At 50.4% G+C, this 15,864-nt stretch overlaps 1 protein-coding gene across 1 annotated transcript; it reads left to right on the top strand.

Annotated features, from left to right (window-relative positions):
- The first annotated feature begins 613 nt into the window (after positions 1–613).
- Positions 614–15,400, top strand: nup160 (nucleoporin 160). The gene is made up of 35 exons (XM_084671512.1): positions 614–719; positions 1,403–1,511; positions 1,896–2,106; positions 2,408–2,642; positions 3,066–3,141; positions 3,777–3,891; positions 4,115–4,351; positions 4,474–4,571; positions 4,705–4,789; positions 5,072–5,140; positions 5,320–5,403; positions 5,900–6,070; positions 6,248–6,347; positions 6,471–6,636; positions 7,207–7,340; positions 7,478–7,638; positions 7,801–7,937; positions 8,634–8,704; positions 9,540–9,702; positions 10,030–10,099; positions 10,268–10,366; positions 10,541–10,660; positions 10,753–10,848; positions 11,022–11,116; positions 11,236–11,332; positions 11,658–11,763; positions 11,871–12,031; positions 12,291–12,351; positions 12,653–12,763; positions 12,926–13,049; positions 13,263–13,364; positions 13,478–13,619; positions 13,897–14,022; positions 14,245–14,340; positions 14,718–15,400. Exons 1-35 carry the CDS (start codon positions 629–631, stop codon positions 14,799–14,801), a joined length of 4,203 nt encoding a protein of 1,400 aa, XP_084527638.1. The 5' UTR covers positions 614–628; the 3' UTR covers positions 14,802–15,400.
- The last annotated feature ends 464 nt before the right edge of the window (positions 15,401–15,864 follow it).

Here is a 15,864-nt window from a genome sequence, read left to right as displayed (position 1 = left end):
GCGGACAGTTCTCTCATGATGCTCATCCTTTCATAGACCGTCATGTGATAAAAGGCTACATGTCCTTTGGGACTTGTAGGGAAGAGAGAGATGGGGATGGTACACACGGTTACCTCTCTGACTTCTTCTATTCCCCACTCCCATGTGTGAGGCAGGAGGCGGAAATAAAACATGTTAACAGTTCATAAACATCGTTGGGTTTCGTTTCATAATTTTATAATCAAAAAGTGCTTAGTTGAGCCGACACTGAAGCTCAGTTATAAGAGAAAGGCACACCGCTCACCTTTTTGTTAAATTATCACTTAGTTTCACCTACACACACACACTTGTATTATACCCAAAAGACCACATGTGTAGTATGTGACATCTGATGATTACCAATAGACCGTTATTCATTTTATTGGTAGACGAGTTGCTTTCCATAATTAAAACCAGAATATTGTTTAAAACATGTTGGTGGTATTTCAAAATAAGGGCCACTAGTTTCACTAGTGAGAGAAATGTGATAACCGAAGAAGCAATAGCGGTGGTTGACTGGCCTATGTCGTGCTAAGTAGTACCGCTTTAAATTTTTGAAAGACCAGAACGCGGTCGCTTCTCCTGTCAATCACAGGTCAATGCAGTGAAGATGGCGGCGGTCATGGAAAGGAGTTTCATAGAAATATGTGGATTTGAGAGGGAAACTCTTCCAAGATTCAGAGAAATAACAGTAAATCTCGGTAAAGTTGTAATCATATATCACTCGGTTTAGTCAATTACGCTGTGTATGGAATGAGGTATTGACTTTCCATGTCGGAAGTCTAGATAGCATAGCAGCATGCTAGCAATGTCTACAGAATCAGATGGGCCTCGTTGGTCAATGTGTTTTGCACGCAACTAGCTAGCTAATGACTTTCAGCTAGTTTGCTAGCGTAGCGTAACGTATTGTTTAGTTTCTCACGCCCCATATTTCCAATATATTTCACACCCTGTCTGATATTTATGGACTGTCATTATCTGGTTTGTTGTCATATTTCTTCAAATAAGCGCACGTTGTCCATGCTTCCAATCTGAACTGCGCGCTTAAGTCCCACTAGTAAGCGGCTAGTCAGTATTTCATGTCAGACAATTTCTTCATTGTTTGTACAGACACTTGTCTAGTTGTTTAAGTTTCTTAAGCATGTGCTACTTAGGCACTTAAGCAGAGATATTAGTCTGGAAAAGAACATTAGACAACTAGCAGTAGCTGGGCAGTGAACAAGTTGGCTAACTAGCTGTCAACTAGTGTTTCACCCACACTTGAACGACACCCATCTGATCTCAGACGCAAACCTCGTAGTTAAATTCAGTCTGCTTGCTGTCGATAGCATTAAACGTTTTGTCTTCATGTCTATCATGGATTAACTTTTTTTCTTTCCTCCAGGTCTGAATGCTCTACCAGGTGGGGTTAAATACCCAGACAGCGCAGGCGGATTTCACTACGAGGACAGCGGGAAGCTCTTGTCCGTCACAAGCAACAGATTTATACACTGGTGAGGGACGTTGTTTGCATTCTTACAGCTTTGTGGAAGTTCAGGTAGACAACGGCACATAGGGCCGTACTCAGAATTGACATGACATTTTAAAATCCAACAAAAAGTGACATCGAAACAGTGTAGATATAAAGTACCACAGAAACTATCAGAACGGTATATTTTTAAAGGTATATCGATGCTCATAGTCAATGAGTGATCTGTTTACCTCGCTCAATGCAGTAATAATAGCTCTGCAACAATAACTACAACAAAAACAATATTGTGACTTTCTGTCTTCCACCTCCGGTCATCCCTCCACCCTCTCACCTTTCCTTCCTCCACCCTTGTCCTTGCTCTCCCCCTCTTGCCCACCCTCTACTTCGGCCTCCCTCTCGCCTCCAGGTCCACCTCGGGAGACTGCGTGCAGCTGGTGGAGCAGTCCCTGGACACCAACCTCCTGAACAACGCCGTGCGCCTCAAGTTCCCACACTGCCCCCTACTGCCTGGAGGAGTGCACATCCAGGAGACCGTCAACAATGTCATCATCCTCATCGTCACCAACCAGACTGTGCACCGCCTGGTGCTGTTGCACCCCACTCGCATGTACCGCAGTGTAAGCTAATGCTAGGCTCATGTACCTGTCTTGTACAACAGTGTATGCTAATGCTAGGCTCATGTATCTGTCATGTACCACAGTGTAAGCTAATGCTAGACTCATGTACCGCAGTGTAAGCTAATGCTAGACTCATGTACCACAGTGTAAGCTAATGCTAGACTCATGTACCACAGTGTAAGCTAATGCTAGACTCATGTACCTGTCATGTACCACAGTGTAAGCTAATGCTAGGCTCATGTACCACAGTGTAAGCTCATGTACCACATGTAAGCGTAACAAAGTCACATCACCTCCCCAGGAGCTGGTGTCGGAGCAGATGCAGTCCATATTCACCGACATGGGCAAGCTGAGCTTGCAGGACCCCGCCCACAGCGCCGTTATCCCCAGCGGCGTGGCGGGGGGCGCGGCGGGGCACGCGGCCACCCCCAGCACCTCCGCCGCCTGGCTTGGCCACCAGGGGGAGGCACACTACGCCCTGGCCATGCCCACCGGGGGCATCATGATCGTCACGCTGCCAGCGGCAGACTGCCAGGGTAGGTGGCCCCCGCCCTGACCGGAAGTAATATGGAGAACATTAAGAGGATGGTGTCAGATGGCTGAGCAGTAAGGGAGTCGGGCTAGTAATCAGAAGGTTGCCGGATCGATTTCCCGCCGTGCCAAATGATGTTGTGTCCTTGGGCAAGGCACTTCACCCTACTTGCCTTGGGGGGGATGTCCCTGTACTTACTGTAAGTCGCTCTGGATAAGAGCGTCTGCTAAATGCAAATGTAAATGTTGCAAGTTCATTGATATATATATTGCAACGTGAAGGTACAGTCTTTGTGGACAGTTTCCTAGCGTAGTAAACTGTATGTTGTTACTTATGTCAGGGTTGTGCAGCAACTGTACTAACTGGATGTCGTTGCTCGTGGTTGTGTAGTAACCGTGGTAACAGTGTTTGCCCATGTGCTCCTCAGGTGGTGTGTCGGTCCTGGAGCTGAAGAGAAGCTCTGTCATGCAGAGGCTTGCTGGCTGGATGCCCTCCGCCATAAGGTCAGAGGTCAATCATGAATAGGAATAACGGCACAATCATGTATTGATTTAGCTTTTATACAAAGCGATGCAGCGGGGTTCAACCTTATGACCTCCTGCAGTCAAATGCTGGACTGTTGACCTATACCCATCCCAGCACTTCCTCTGTCCCCGAATCACTTCCTGTCACATTTCAGACCACTTGAATGTGTTTCAACAGCTACATTAGCCAGTGGGGGGGTTTGGTGTAGGGGAGCTGTGTGACCACCATTTGTCTCACCGTGTGTGTTCATGGTGTGTGTTCATGGTATTTGTGTGTGTGTGTGTTCATGGTATGTGTGTGTTCATGGTGTGTATTCATGGTATGTGTGTGGGGTTTTGTATTCATGGTATGTGTGTGTTCATGGTGTGTATTCATGGTATGTGTGTGTGTGTGTATTCATGGTATGTGTGTGTTCATGGTGTGTATTCAAGGTATGTGTGTGTGTGTTCATGGTGTGTATTCATGGTATGTGTGTGTGTGTGTGTTCATGGTGTGTATTCATGGTGTGTATTCATGGTATGTGTGTGTGTGTTCATGGTGTGTATTCATGGTATGTGTGTGTGTGTGTGTGTGTTCATGGTGTGTATTCATGGTATGTGTGTGTGTTCTCCAGAGGGGACCAGAGCCCAGGGGACCTGGCCCTCTCTCTGGCTGCCAGGGAGCTTGAGGACGACACCTTCATCTTCGCGCTCTGTCACGACAACAAGCTGCGCATGTGGTCCTACAGGGTGAGTCTGCTGCAACGCTTAGGACAGGGTGCACTGGGGTACAACCACTCACACTCATACATTTACATTTAGTCATTTAGCAAACGCTCTTATCCAGAGCGACTTACAGTAAGTACAGGGACATTCCCCCCGAGGCAAGTAGGTCATATTTATAACTCATATTTATAACCCATCTCCCTCACATCAACTCTCTCCCACCCTCCCCCCCCCCCCCCCCCCCCAGGACCAGACGTGTGTGATGGAGGCCGACATGCTGGAGTACGTCCCTGCTGGTACTGATGTGCACCGGCTGGCAGGCCAGAGTCACCGTCTGCGTCTGTGCTTCTCCTCGGCCACGGGGCTCTGCCTGGCCGTGTACCTGGCCGCGCCCAGCCACAGCCAGTTCACCGTGCTGCAGCTGGCAGCAGGGTACAACAACCGCTACGGCCTCGACCACATCTCCACGCTGTTCGACACGCAGGTGGGTTGGGGGGGGGGGTGCGACTCGGGGAAGGGTGGGGGGTCGTGTGTGTGTTGGGGGAGGGGGGGGAGTTTGAATTGTGTGTGTGTGTGTGTGATCTCAATGTTGTCCCCTCCCCTCAGGAGACCTTGGTGGACTTCATGCTCACCCCCTCAGACATCTGGGCTCTGTGGCTGGACGAGTCCAACCAGACCGTGGTGAAACTCATCAGCTACGAGCAGTGAGTAGGACCAGCACCACCAAGCCTCTGAGCCAATAGAGAGAGGAGGGGCTGGTGTTCTGTGGCTGACCTGTATGTGTGTGTGTCTGTACACTCCTGTGTGTGTGTGTGTGTGTGTGTGTGTGTGTTTTAGCTCAGAGAGGAGTCAGTGGAACCAAGTATTTGTTCAGCCTCTGCCTGAAGACGAGGTCAGCATAGGAGTGGACCAGGATCCCAGAGTAAGGATATTTACCCAGCAACAACACTTTAACACTTCATCAATCACCCTGAAACCCCTCCAATCCCATTCCCACAGTGACTGAGATGTGTAAGACACGTTAAGACTTTTTTTTTTTCTCTGACCACCAAAATACTTTTAGAACCAGGCACTACTGATCGCTTGCTTTCTTCGCTGTTCTTTCAATATGCAACAAGCATGTTGCTTAGTGTTAAAGGTACTGCTAAATGACTAGAATGTAAAGTAGAAGAGGTGATTGATGGTGTGGTTGTGGTGTCTGCAGGAGACCTACCTGGATGTCCTCTTCTCTCCCCTGAGATTCACCGCCTCAGCTATCGTCAAAGCCCTCCAGGTGAGACATTTGTAATTGGGGTCAAAATGGCGTCATATCGCTGTATAGCATCGAGGATCGACGGTGGGCCGAATGAACGGCAGAGCGCTCTGCGACGCTGTTCTGCTAACGTTGTGTTAAGGTTCTCATGCACCGGTCTACATGTATAGGTTCTAAAGAGGGTTCTTGTCTTCTGTCAGATCTACAAACGAGCCTCCGAGAGAACCGTGGATCTGTCCTGGGACGCCCTGAAGAAGGAGGTCACCATCGCCGTGGAGGACGAGGTAACTGCCCAGTCTCTCTCTCTGTCTCTCCCCCTCTCTCTGTCTCTCTCCCCCTCTTTGTCTCCCCCTCTCTGTCTCTCCATGTCTCTCCCCCTCTCTGTCTCCCCCTCTCTCTCTCTCTGTCTCTCTCCCCCTCTCTGTCTCTCCATGTCTCTCTCTCTGTCTCTCTCTCTCTCTCTCTCTGTCTCTCTCCCCCTCTCTGTCTCTCCATGTCTCTCTCCATGTCTCTCTCCATGTCTCTCTCCATGTCTCTCTCCATGTCTCTCTCTCTGTCTCTCTCTCTGTCTCTCTGTCTCTCTCCCCCTCTCTGTCTCTCCATGTCTCTCTCTCTGTCTCTCTCTCTGTCTCTCCCCCTCTCTGTCTCATCTATCCCTTCTTCACCTCTCTGTCCCTCTTATTTTTCCTGATCTTTGCCTCGCCAAAAGTTTTATTTTTATTTTTTACTCTCCCTTCTTCCCTGCCCCCTTCTCTCTCTCTCTCCCTCCCTCCCTCTCAGCTGCAGAGCAGTGTGACAGAGTTTGAGTTCTCCCAGGAGGAGTACAGGCTGCTGCAGGTTGAGTTCTGGTCCAAGTTCTACGCCTGCTGTCTTCAGTACCAGGAGGCTCTGTCTACTCCTCTGGGCCTGATGGTCAACACACAAACCAGCATGGTCTGCCTGCTCAAGAAGGTACACACACACACCCCAGCATGGCTTGCCTGCTGAAGACGCTACACACACACACCCCAGCATGGCCTGCCTGCTGAAGACGCTACACACACACACCCCAGCATGGCTTGCCTGCTGAAGACGCTACACACGCAGACTCCCCTTGACCTGATGCTCGACCGGGTTGTGTGTTTCCAGGGCTTGGTGTCGTTCCTGCTTCCCTGCTTTGCTGTGGACCACCTGTACCTGTACTGCGACGAGTATCTCTCCTCGGAGGTGGAGACCCCCCTCACAGAAGGTGAAGCCCTCCCCCTCATTCTGGTTCTCAGGGGCTCTCCTCCTACTGGGCTTGTTTGGATCTGTGGACCTTTGACATGTCTATGGTTCTAACTGGTTCCTGTCTGCCCTCCTCCTAACCCAGACCCGGAGCTGGCGCGGGATGTTCTCCAGCTGGTGCAGTGTCTGAGGCTGGTGAGCGAGGCCGTTCCAGGGGACGTGGCGTACGAGATGGAGCGGGCCCTGGATCAACTGGAAGCCCCCGAGAACACAGCAGAGCAGGTGCTCGACCACCTGCTGGACCACGACAAGTCAGTACCCCCACAGCACAGCCCTATGGTACTGCAGTACCCCCACAGCACTGCCCTATGGTACTGCACTACCCCCACAGCACAGCCCTATGGTACTGCAGTGCCCCCACAGCACAGCCCTATGGTACTGCAGTGCCCCCACAGCACAGCCCTATGGTACTGCAGTGCCCCCACAGCACAGCCCTATGGTACTGCAGTACCCCCACAGCACAGCCCTATGGTACTGCAGTACCCCCACAGCACAGCCCTATGGTACTGCAGTACATTACATTTGTGCTTGTATTCAGACACTTTTATCCAAAGCAATTTACATGTGCATTTATTAAGTACAGATACAACGGGTAATCGAGGATCAGTCTGTACTGTACCAGGACCAGTTTGTATTGTACCAGGCACAGTGCAAGAATCTCAACTACAATACGTCATTTTAACTAGATGACAATCCAACACAACATTGTACGTGGTAGAAAGTTTGACTGCAGATCAAGAGAGTTAGACTGCAGATTAGGAGAGTTAGACTGCAGATCAAGAGTTTGCATCTTATTGGACGTGCTTGTTGTGGTCCTGCAGTGAGGACGTGGTGGAGAACATCCAGTCGAAGCTGCAGGACATCAGGAGCCCTCTGGCGGCAATGGGCCTCCTGCTCAGAGAACTGGATCTGGAGACTGACCCAGAGGCCAACCCCGACCCACCCCTCACCGCAGGTCAGAGGTCAACCAAGGACAACCATGAGTCCCTAAATGTTTGTGTGTGGGAAGAATGATGTAGATGGTGTGTGTCATGCATCTAAAATGTGTGTGTCTGGTATTGTGTGTGTGTGTGTGTGTGTGTGTGTTGTCAGGCCAGTCTCTGAACGTGCGCATCAGCCTGTCCCAGCTGTACGGCAGCAGTGTGACGGTGTCGGTGGTGTGTCAGGCTCTGAGCCAGACAGCCATGACCAGAGCACTGTGCTGCCGGGACCTGCTGCTGCTGCAGCACCTCTACCTGCGCCTGGACGACAACGTGAGCACGCACACTGCTTCAACGCCCATTCACCTCTCTGCTTAGTCAGTCATTTAAACACGTCTCTCTCTGTGTGTGTGTGTCCATGGCATGCATGGCTGGTGTGTGTGTTCATGACGTGTGTGTGCATGCATGGCTGGTGTGTGTGTGTGTGTGTGTCAGGTGTTCCTGGCGGGAGGAGCCCAGCTGCTCCAGCTGCAGCAGGATCTGATCCCCAGGACCTCCCACCTGCTGTCCTCCTACCTGCTCCTCCAGCACACCTGCCAGAGCCTGGCCTGTGCCCTGCCCCTGGACATCATGTACGACCCCCTGTTGCACACAGCCTATATGACCCCCTGTTACACACAGCCTATATGACCCCTGTTACATACAGCATATATGACCCCCTGTTACACACAGCATATATGACCCCCTGTTACACACAGCATATATGACCCCCTGTTACATCCAGCCTATATGACCCCTGTTACACACAACATATATGACCCCCTGTTACATACAGCCTATATGACCCCTGTTACATACAGCCTATATGACCCCCGTTACATACATCATAGGTAGAATAGATAAGAACCACCCAAACTGGCTCCTCTGTTCATCAGCCTTTCTCAGTCCTGCTCCTTCTGCTGGACGTGATGACAACACAGTCCTCTCAGTGTTTCCCACATATTGATTTATTTGTGGCGGCTCGCCAACATAATGTCACTGATTTGCTTCCATAGGTTTGGGCTGAGCCCCAAATGTTTTACAACATCTGGCTCCGCCCCTGCCTACCGCCACAAATCCCATTCTGTGGGAAACACTGCATCAGGTGTGGTGGAGGAACATGCAGGGCAGAGGGCCTGATGAACAGGACTGAGAGGCTGATATAGACCATTGGCAGAATAGATCAGACCCCAACCCATATAGATCCCCCAACCCATTACTCTATGTTCCTACTGTGTTTTTATGATGACTCCATTTGTCCATGTGGATGTGGGGTTCTTATGTTTCAGAGATGCTAACCTGCAGCACCTCTCTGTCCTTGAGATGTCAGATTCCCTTTCCCTGGCCACCAACAGATCAGGTGTGTGTTTGTTACTAAGCTCGACAGCAACATACACATGCTGTTTGGTTTCCCCTGAGTTCATAGCTATAGGTGATACTGGTTAGGATCTGATCTCCCCATCATTATCTCTCTCTCTCCCTGTCTCTCTCTCTCTCCCTGTCTCTATCTCTCTCCCTGTCTCTCTCTCTCCCTGTCTCTCTCTCTCCCTGTCTCTCTCTCTCCCTGTCTCTCTCTCTCTCCCTGTCTCTCTCTCTCTCCCTGTCTCTCTCTCTCCCTGTGTCTCTCTCTCTCCCTGTCTCTCTCTCTCCCTGTGTCTCTCTCTCTCCCTGTCTCTCTCTCTCTCCCTGTCTCTCTCTCTCTCCCTGTCTCTCTCTCTCTCCCTGTCTCTCCCTGTCTCTCTCTCTCTCCCTGTCTCTCTCTCTCTCCCTGTCTGTCTCTCCCTCCCTGTCTCTCTCTCTCCCTGTCTGTCTCTCCCTCCCTGTCTCTCTCTCTCCCTCCCTGTCTCTCCCTCCCTGTCTCTCTCTCTCCCTCCCTGTCTCTCTCTCTCCCTCCCTGTCTCTCTCTCCTTCCCTGTCTCTCTCTCCCTCCCTGTCTCTCTCTCTCCCTGTCTCTCTCTCTCTCCCTGTCTCTCTCTCTCTCCCTGTCTCTCTCTCTCCCTCCCTGTCTCTCTCTCTCTCTCCCTGTCTCTCTCTCTCTCCCTGTCTCTCCCTCCCTGTCTCTCTCTCTCTCTCTCCCTCCCTGTCTCTCTCTCCCTGTCTCTCTCTCTCCCTGTCTCTCTCTCCCTCCCTGTCTCTCTCTCCCTGTCTCTCTCTCCCTCCCTGTCTCTCTCTCTCCCTCCCTGTCTCCCCCCCAGTGTTGAGTCCGCAGACGGTGGTGGAGTTGTTCTACCAGGGCGTAGCGAGGAAGTCCATCATCTCCCAGCTGTACTCCCAGCAGCAGGGTCCCACTGCTGGCCTAGCCATGCTCCACTGGCCCCACATGGTCTCCAGCGTGGTCCAGCTGCTAGCGCAGCAGCTGTATCCTCCATAGACACACACTAGGAGCCGGGTTAGCATATGCTAAGCTAGCTTGTAAGCGGCAAATGTGTCAAGAAGCTCTTTATTCAACGTTCGGTGTTTGGAACCACATGCTAGGCTAGCTCTGAAGCTAATGTAATTGGCAAAGCCATGTCAGATTTGACTTCTATAAACTCTAGGTTAGGTTAGCTCTAAATCCTCTCTTTTACATTGTGATGCCTGTTTACTAATTAATGTCCACTCATACTTAGATCTGAGCTTGTACAAAACCACGCAGGGTTGAAATGTGGTATAAAAGGACACCTACCTTAACGTATGCATCTCTAGCTGGCCAAGCAACCCAGGCTTCCAGTTCCCTGAATGTCTAATGGCCAACTGTCAGTACACACAGCTACAGGTGAGGGTTCCTCCTGTCAGTACACACAACTACAGGTGAGTAATCCCAGCTGTGCAACTGTTCAACAGGTTTTTGATGTGATGGCGTCTCTGTCTCTCCCTGTCTCTCTCCCCCCCCCCCCCCCCCCCCCCCCCCCCCCCCCCCCCTCTCTCTCTCTCTCTCTCCCAGGAGTACATCAGACTCATCCAGCCCTGGTGTCAGGTCAACATGGGCTCCTGCAGCTTTATGCTGGGCCAGTGTTACCTGGCCAACGGAGAGGGGCAGAAGGTGTGTGTGTGTGTGTGTGTGTGTGTGTGTGTGTGTGTGTGTGTGTGTGTGTGTGTGTCGATTGTACCATCGGCCAAAGATTCCCATGTGTCAGGGCTTCAGAGATTCCCCCAGTGCTGTCAGTGTTGCATTGTGGGTAATGTGACCCTGTGTGTCCGTGTCTCCTGTGCTCAGGCTCTGGAGTGCTTCAAGAAGGCGTCGCCAGAGGTGGAGAAGGAGGAGTTCCTCCTGCGGGTGGCAGGTGCTGACGAGGAGGAGGCTGCCGCATCTCCCCTCCTGCAGTACTACAACAAGGTGGGGGGGGAAATATCACTGTGTTTGTGTAAGGGGGGTATCTCTGGATGTACTCGTTTGTGTTCATCCTTGGTGTGTGTGTGTGTGTGTAGGTGCTGCGCTTGCTGGAGGATGTGGGACTGCCAGAGCTGGTGATCCAGCTAGCCAGCCTGGCCATCACCGTGTCCACCACTGACCTGAGGAGTCAGGTACAAACGTCACTCCTTCACCACTAGGAGGGTTTAGCTTGGTTACAGGTGCTGATCTGTGAAACCCTCTGTGACATTACTTAATCAAACAATAACATGTGTATGCTGGTCACTGGGGGTGATATCTGTCTTTACTGATGATCTCAGTAATGATCTCCTCTCCCTGTGTCCAGGCTGCTCTCTGGACGCGTATCTTCAAACACCACCTGGACCTGGGCCACAATAGTGAGGCATACGAGGCTCTGGTCCAGAACCCAGACTCCAGCAGGTACACACACACACACACACACTCACCACACACATAAACATTCAAACTCAAGAAAAAATGACTAGTTTCACTTGTTAGTTTCGTAACCACCTTCGTATGTTTGCGTTCCTCCTTTCCAGGCAGTTGGACTGTCTGCGCCAGCTGGTGGTTGTTCTGTGCGAGCGCTCTCAGCTCCAGGACCTGGTCCGCTTCTCCTACATCAACCTGCACGACGAGGTAGGCCCTGGTTCCTCCTCTGGTGTGGACCACCGTTATTACTGAACACTGTGCCTGATAGCTGGGATTATATTACTGTTGCACCATGGCTGCTAGCTGGGATTATATTACTGTTGCACCATGGCTACTAGCTGGGATTATATTACTGTTGCACCATGGCTGCTAGCTGGGATTATATTACTGTTGCACTATGCCTGCTAAATACAGACCCTTCCTTGACTTTACCTCAAAAAAGTATCTTTGTCACTAGAAGAACAACTGTATGTTTTACCCCGGGCTAGTTGGCTCGATGTCCTGGTGTTGCTTGACTGCGTTGTGTTTCCAGGTGGTCAGCATCATCGAGTCCAGAGCCAGGGCTGTGGACCTCATGACCCATAACTACTACGAGCTTCTCTACGCCTTCCACACCAACAGACACAACTTCAGGAAAGGTAGGCTCTTCATCACAATAGTAATGACCTTGTGTTCATTAAGGCTTCATCCAAAGCGACGCACGGGAGGATTTGAACGATGGTGTGTGTGTGTGTGTGTCCTGCAGCGGGCACGGTGATGTTTGAGTACGGGATGCGTCTGGGCAGGGAGGTGAGGACCAGACAGGGCCTGCAGAAGCAGGTCAACTGCTACCTGGCCGCCCTCAACTGTCTGCGGCTCATGAAGCCTGCATACGCCTGGATCGTCCAGCCCACCTCCGGGGCCGTGGTGAGGAGGAGCGGGGCCACACACACACACACACACAGCTGACATCCACGCACACCTGCTTAAATGTTCTCATACAACAGTACTTCTCTTCACTCGCAACACAAACACACATACCTGAACGCTGTCTCTCAGTTGCCTGATATTTTTGCTCTCAGACACACACACACCACTGTACACTTCTACCCTGAATCAAACACACACACCCCTGTACCCCTGTCCTCTTCTTGAACACCACTTTGACTGAGCTCTCCTCCTGCAGTATGAGCGTCCTGGTGCTTCCCCTAAGAGGAACTACGATGGCGAGTTTGCTACCGGCCCAGGTTTGTCTGATGTTACCCCATACAGTAGGCCATCTCTGTACAGCCCCGTGACAACACTGCAATGACAGTTTGTATGAACATAGCTGTGCTCCAATAACATTGTTTGAACATACCATCACTTTTCAAAGTTACTCTCGATGGCCACGGGGTTTAGCAGCATCACGTTTTAACATAACATCATGTGTCAATGTTTCTCAATGGCCCTAATACAACACTGTATCATACATGTATTGCTGTTCAGTCTGAACAGCTAGGGAGGAAACAAATGCCCAACTCTGCGTCTGTGACTGTGTGTTTCCAGTGAGTCGGCAGATTGACATCTTGGAGCTGAAGGATCTGGAGAGAGAGTACATCCTGGCTCGCAGTCGCCTCACCCTGGCAGAGCAGGACTCTCCTTCCACAGCCATCGCAGGTACCACCACAGGGATGGAGTTAGAGGATCCTCATCGCCACCACCGTCTGACTGAACACACTGTCACTTTGAACCAGCGACTAGACCGTCCTCATCACTCCATCCTAAACCTTCTAGTTCTACTTTGTGTAAAATGACGTGGTCTGTTTGTCGGTCCTTCAGGCAGTGCTTCTGCAGTGGAGATGGTGTCCCTGCTGGTCCAAACAGGACTGTTCGACTGCGCTCTGTCTCTCTGCCAGACCTTCAAACTCCCCCTCACTTCTGTCTTTGAGGGGCTGGCCTTCAAGTAAGTCATGTGACTCACCTGACAGGTAGGGAGATTTTTACTGATCCCTGTGGGGTGCCTCATTACTCAGCTGACCAGAGGTGTTGGAGGGTCACATGATTGTGATTCATTTAACATGAGACAACGCTTTCATCGAAAGCAGTGTACAGGGAGGGGATTGCAACCTCAGTTTCAGTTGAACCACGGGTTCACAAACCTTCCAAACTTCCACAGGTGCATCAAGCTGCAATACGGAGGAGACGAGAGTCAGAACGAGGCCTGGAACTGGCTGGCAGCCAACCAGCTGTCCACCGTCATCACCACCAAAGAGTCAAGGTTGGTTCTGTATTCTGCAAGGTGGCTGTCGGAAATGAATCCCGGGATTTAAAGAGCCGATTTGTGGTTGTAGTTGGTCTCTTACGAGGCTCTGTGTCCCTCCTGCCCTTCAGTGCCACAGACGAAGCATGGCGGCTGCTGGCCTCATACTTGGAGAGGTACCCTACCCAGAATGCCTTGCACCACCACTGCGTCATCAACAAGCTGCTGTCACACGGCGTGCCTCTGCCTGATTGGCTGGTCAACGCTTATAAGGTGAGTGTCGAGTTAGAATTGACTGTTGAAGCGGTCACAACTACCCAATAATAACTATAACTGGTACATTTAGTAAAGTGCCAACATGTCATGAACTTCTACAACTATGTTTGTCAAAAGTGACCAAGAGTTAAAAGTATTGCTCTGTACTAGAGCTCACTAGAAATTAAAACTAGTATGATGAACAGAAGGTGTACTAGTGCAAGGCTGTATAAAGTGTTTGTTTTTTTGTCACAAAATGGCGCCGTTCGTCCCCCTGCTCCTGCTTCCCTCCCAGGGCGTGGACGCAGCAGCATTGCTGCGTCTCTACCTGAACTTTGACCTTCTTGACGCGGCTGCAGAGCTGGTGCTGGAGTATGTGGACGCTCTCCTGGGGAAGGGACACCAGTACTTTGGAATAGAGGTACAGGATTGGGTCTGGCCTCTGCACCGCACAAGAGATTTTAGTGTCGTTAACATGGTGCTTCTCAAACAGACAATTGACAGAATAGGGAGTCTTTGAATGTATTCATTTACCAGGCTCTTTGACATAGAAAGTGACACACATCGTGCCTGGTAGCTGAGATGTAGCTATTTTGCAGTGTGCCTGGTGAGTAAATCAAATGTCTGTGTTGTGTTTTGCCAGAGGCCTCTGTCAGCCACAGCACCTCTCGTCTGGCTCCCGTATACCTCCATCGACCAGCTCCTCCAGTCCCTCAACGAGACCCAAACTAATGCCAACGTAGGTCACCTCCATCCACCACACACACTGCATCTAACCAGCCTAGCTACCCTCCATCCACCACACACTGCATCTAACCAGCCTAGCTACCCTCCATCCACCACACACACTGCATCTAACCAGCCTAGCTACCCTCCATCCACCACACACACTGCATCTAACCAGCCTAGCTACCCTCCATCCACCACACACACTGCATCTAACCAGCCTAGCTACCCTCCATCCACCACACACACTGCATCTAACCAGCCTAGCTACCCTCCATCCACCACACACACTGCATCTAACCAGCCTAGCTACCCTCCATCCACCACACACTGTATCTAACCAGACTAGCCCTGTGAACCCTGTGTTCACGGCCTTCTGCTCCCTTCTAGATCTACAACAGGCTGCGGGACAAGCTGGATGACTACCATAAGCTGGTGGATCAGACGAGCAGAAGGCGCTTACAGGCCCAGTAACTGCAGCTGTCTGTCGGTCTGTCAGCCTCTGGAAGCACTGCCTGGCCCAGACCTCCACGGGCCTGGCCCAGACCTCCACGGGCCTGGCCCAGTCCTCCACGGGCCTGGCCCAGTCCTCCACGGGCCTGGCCCAGACCTCCACGGGCCTGGTCCAGACCTCCACGGGCCTGGTCCAGACCTCCACGGGCCTGGTCCAGACCTCCACAGGCCTCTTCAACATGGTGGTCCTTCACCACGTCACAATGTCCCCTCCTTTCTCTGTCGGTTTCAGAAACAGCTTGGATTTAAATGGAAGATTATTTTTGTATTGGTAAATTAAAAGGACTATTATTGGTGGCATTGTGTGTCACGTCTGACTGTTTGGGGGACGTGGTGTGAGGGTTTGTCTTACACGTCGCTCACATCGAGTTCTTAAGTATACTGTAAATACTGAGTGTGTGTGATTGAATGCAGTTGTTTGTCACGTGTTGAAGCTTGAATGTGCTTTTTTATTTTATAGATGAATTGTGATAATATTGCGACTTGTTATTTTGTACTTTGAACATTTACAAATCAGGTTTGTTGTAAAATGCGATTAAAACTTTTCCTTGCAGTGGAAATTGTCCGATTTTCTTCCGTAAAGTGTGACGAGTCACAGATTTTGTTTGGCGAACAATATGAGCATTAGCTTTAACACTATTTTGTAATTTTCCCTTGAAGGCAGGCCTTGAACACGGCACAACACTACAGTGATTTTCCTGTATTTCATTATGATGTCATAATGGCATCTCAGAAAATCTAATCGGTTTAGAAAATAAAAATTGCCATGCAATATTAAATGCAGTTTTTACAAGAACAAAAGGAAAGATTAGAATATGACAAGTATCTTCAATAGTTTATATAAGTCTGAGAGGCTGTTGTGTAACGGAATAGGCCTACATATAAGAGGTAGAAATCGTCAAACTTATCTTTATTGTGCAGTGCAGGCATTAGAGGTCGGTTGTAAGAGAATCAATGTTCAACAAAATATCTTAAGTAGAAGCTTGACCACAAGTAAATCTTTACATCATTAAATTTTTTACCT

Source organism: Hypomesus nipponensis, chromosome 14, assembly GCF_054491055.1.
Source record: "Hypomesus nipponensis isolate SF chromosome 14, ASM5449105v1, whole genome shotgun sequence".
Taxonomy (NCBI): Eukaryota; Metazoa; Chordata; class Actinopteri; order Osmeriformes; family Osmeridae; genus Hypomesus; species Hypomesus nipponensis.
This window is presented reverse-complemented; position numbering and strand designations above follow the sequence as displayed.

What these genes read in the sequence shown, in the direction of transcription:
- nup160 (XM_084671512.1), top strand. Translation starts at nt 629, where the DNA reads ATGGCGGCGGTCATGGAAAGGAGTTTCATAGAAATATGTGGATTTGAG. An exon ending in TGGATGCCCTCCGCCATAAG is followed by an intron (nt 3,142 to 3,776) that starts GTCAGAGGTCAA and finishes TGTGTTCTCCAG; the next exon opens with AGGGGACCAGAGCCCAGGGG. An exon ending in TTTGAGGGGCTGGCCTTCAA is followed by an intron (nt 13,050 to 13,262) that starts GTAAGTCATGTG and finishes AAACTTCCACAG; the next exon opens with GTGCATCAAGCTGCAATACG.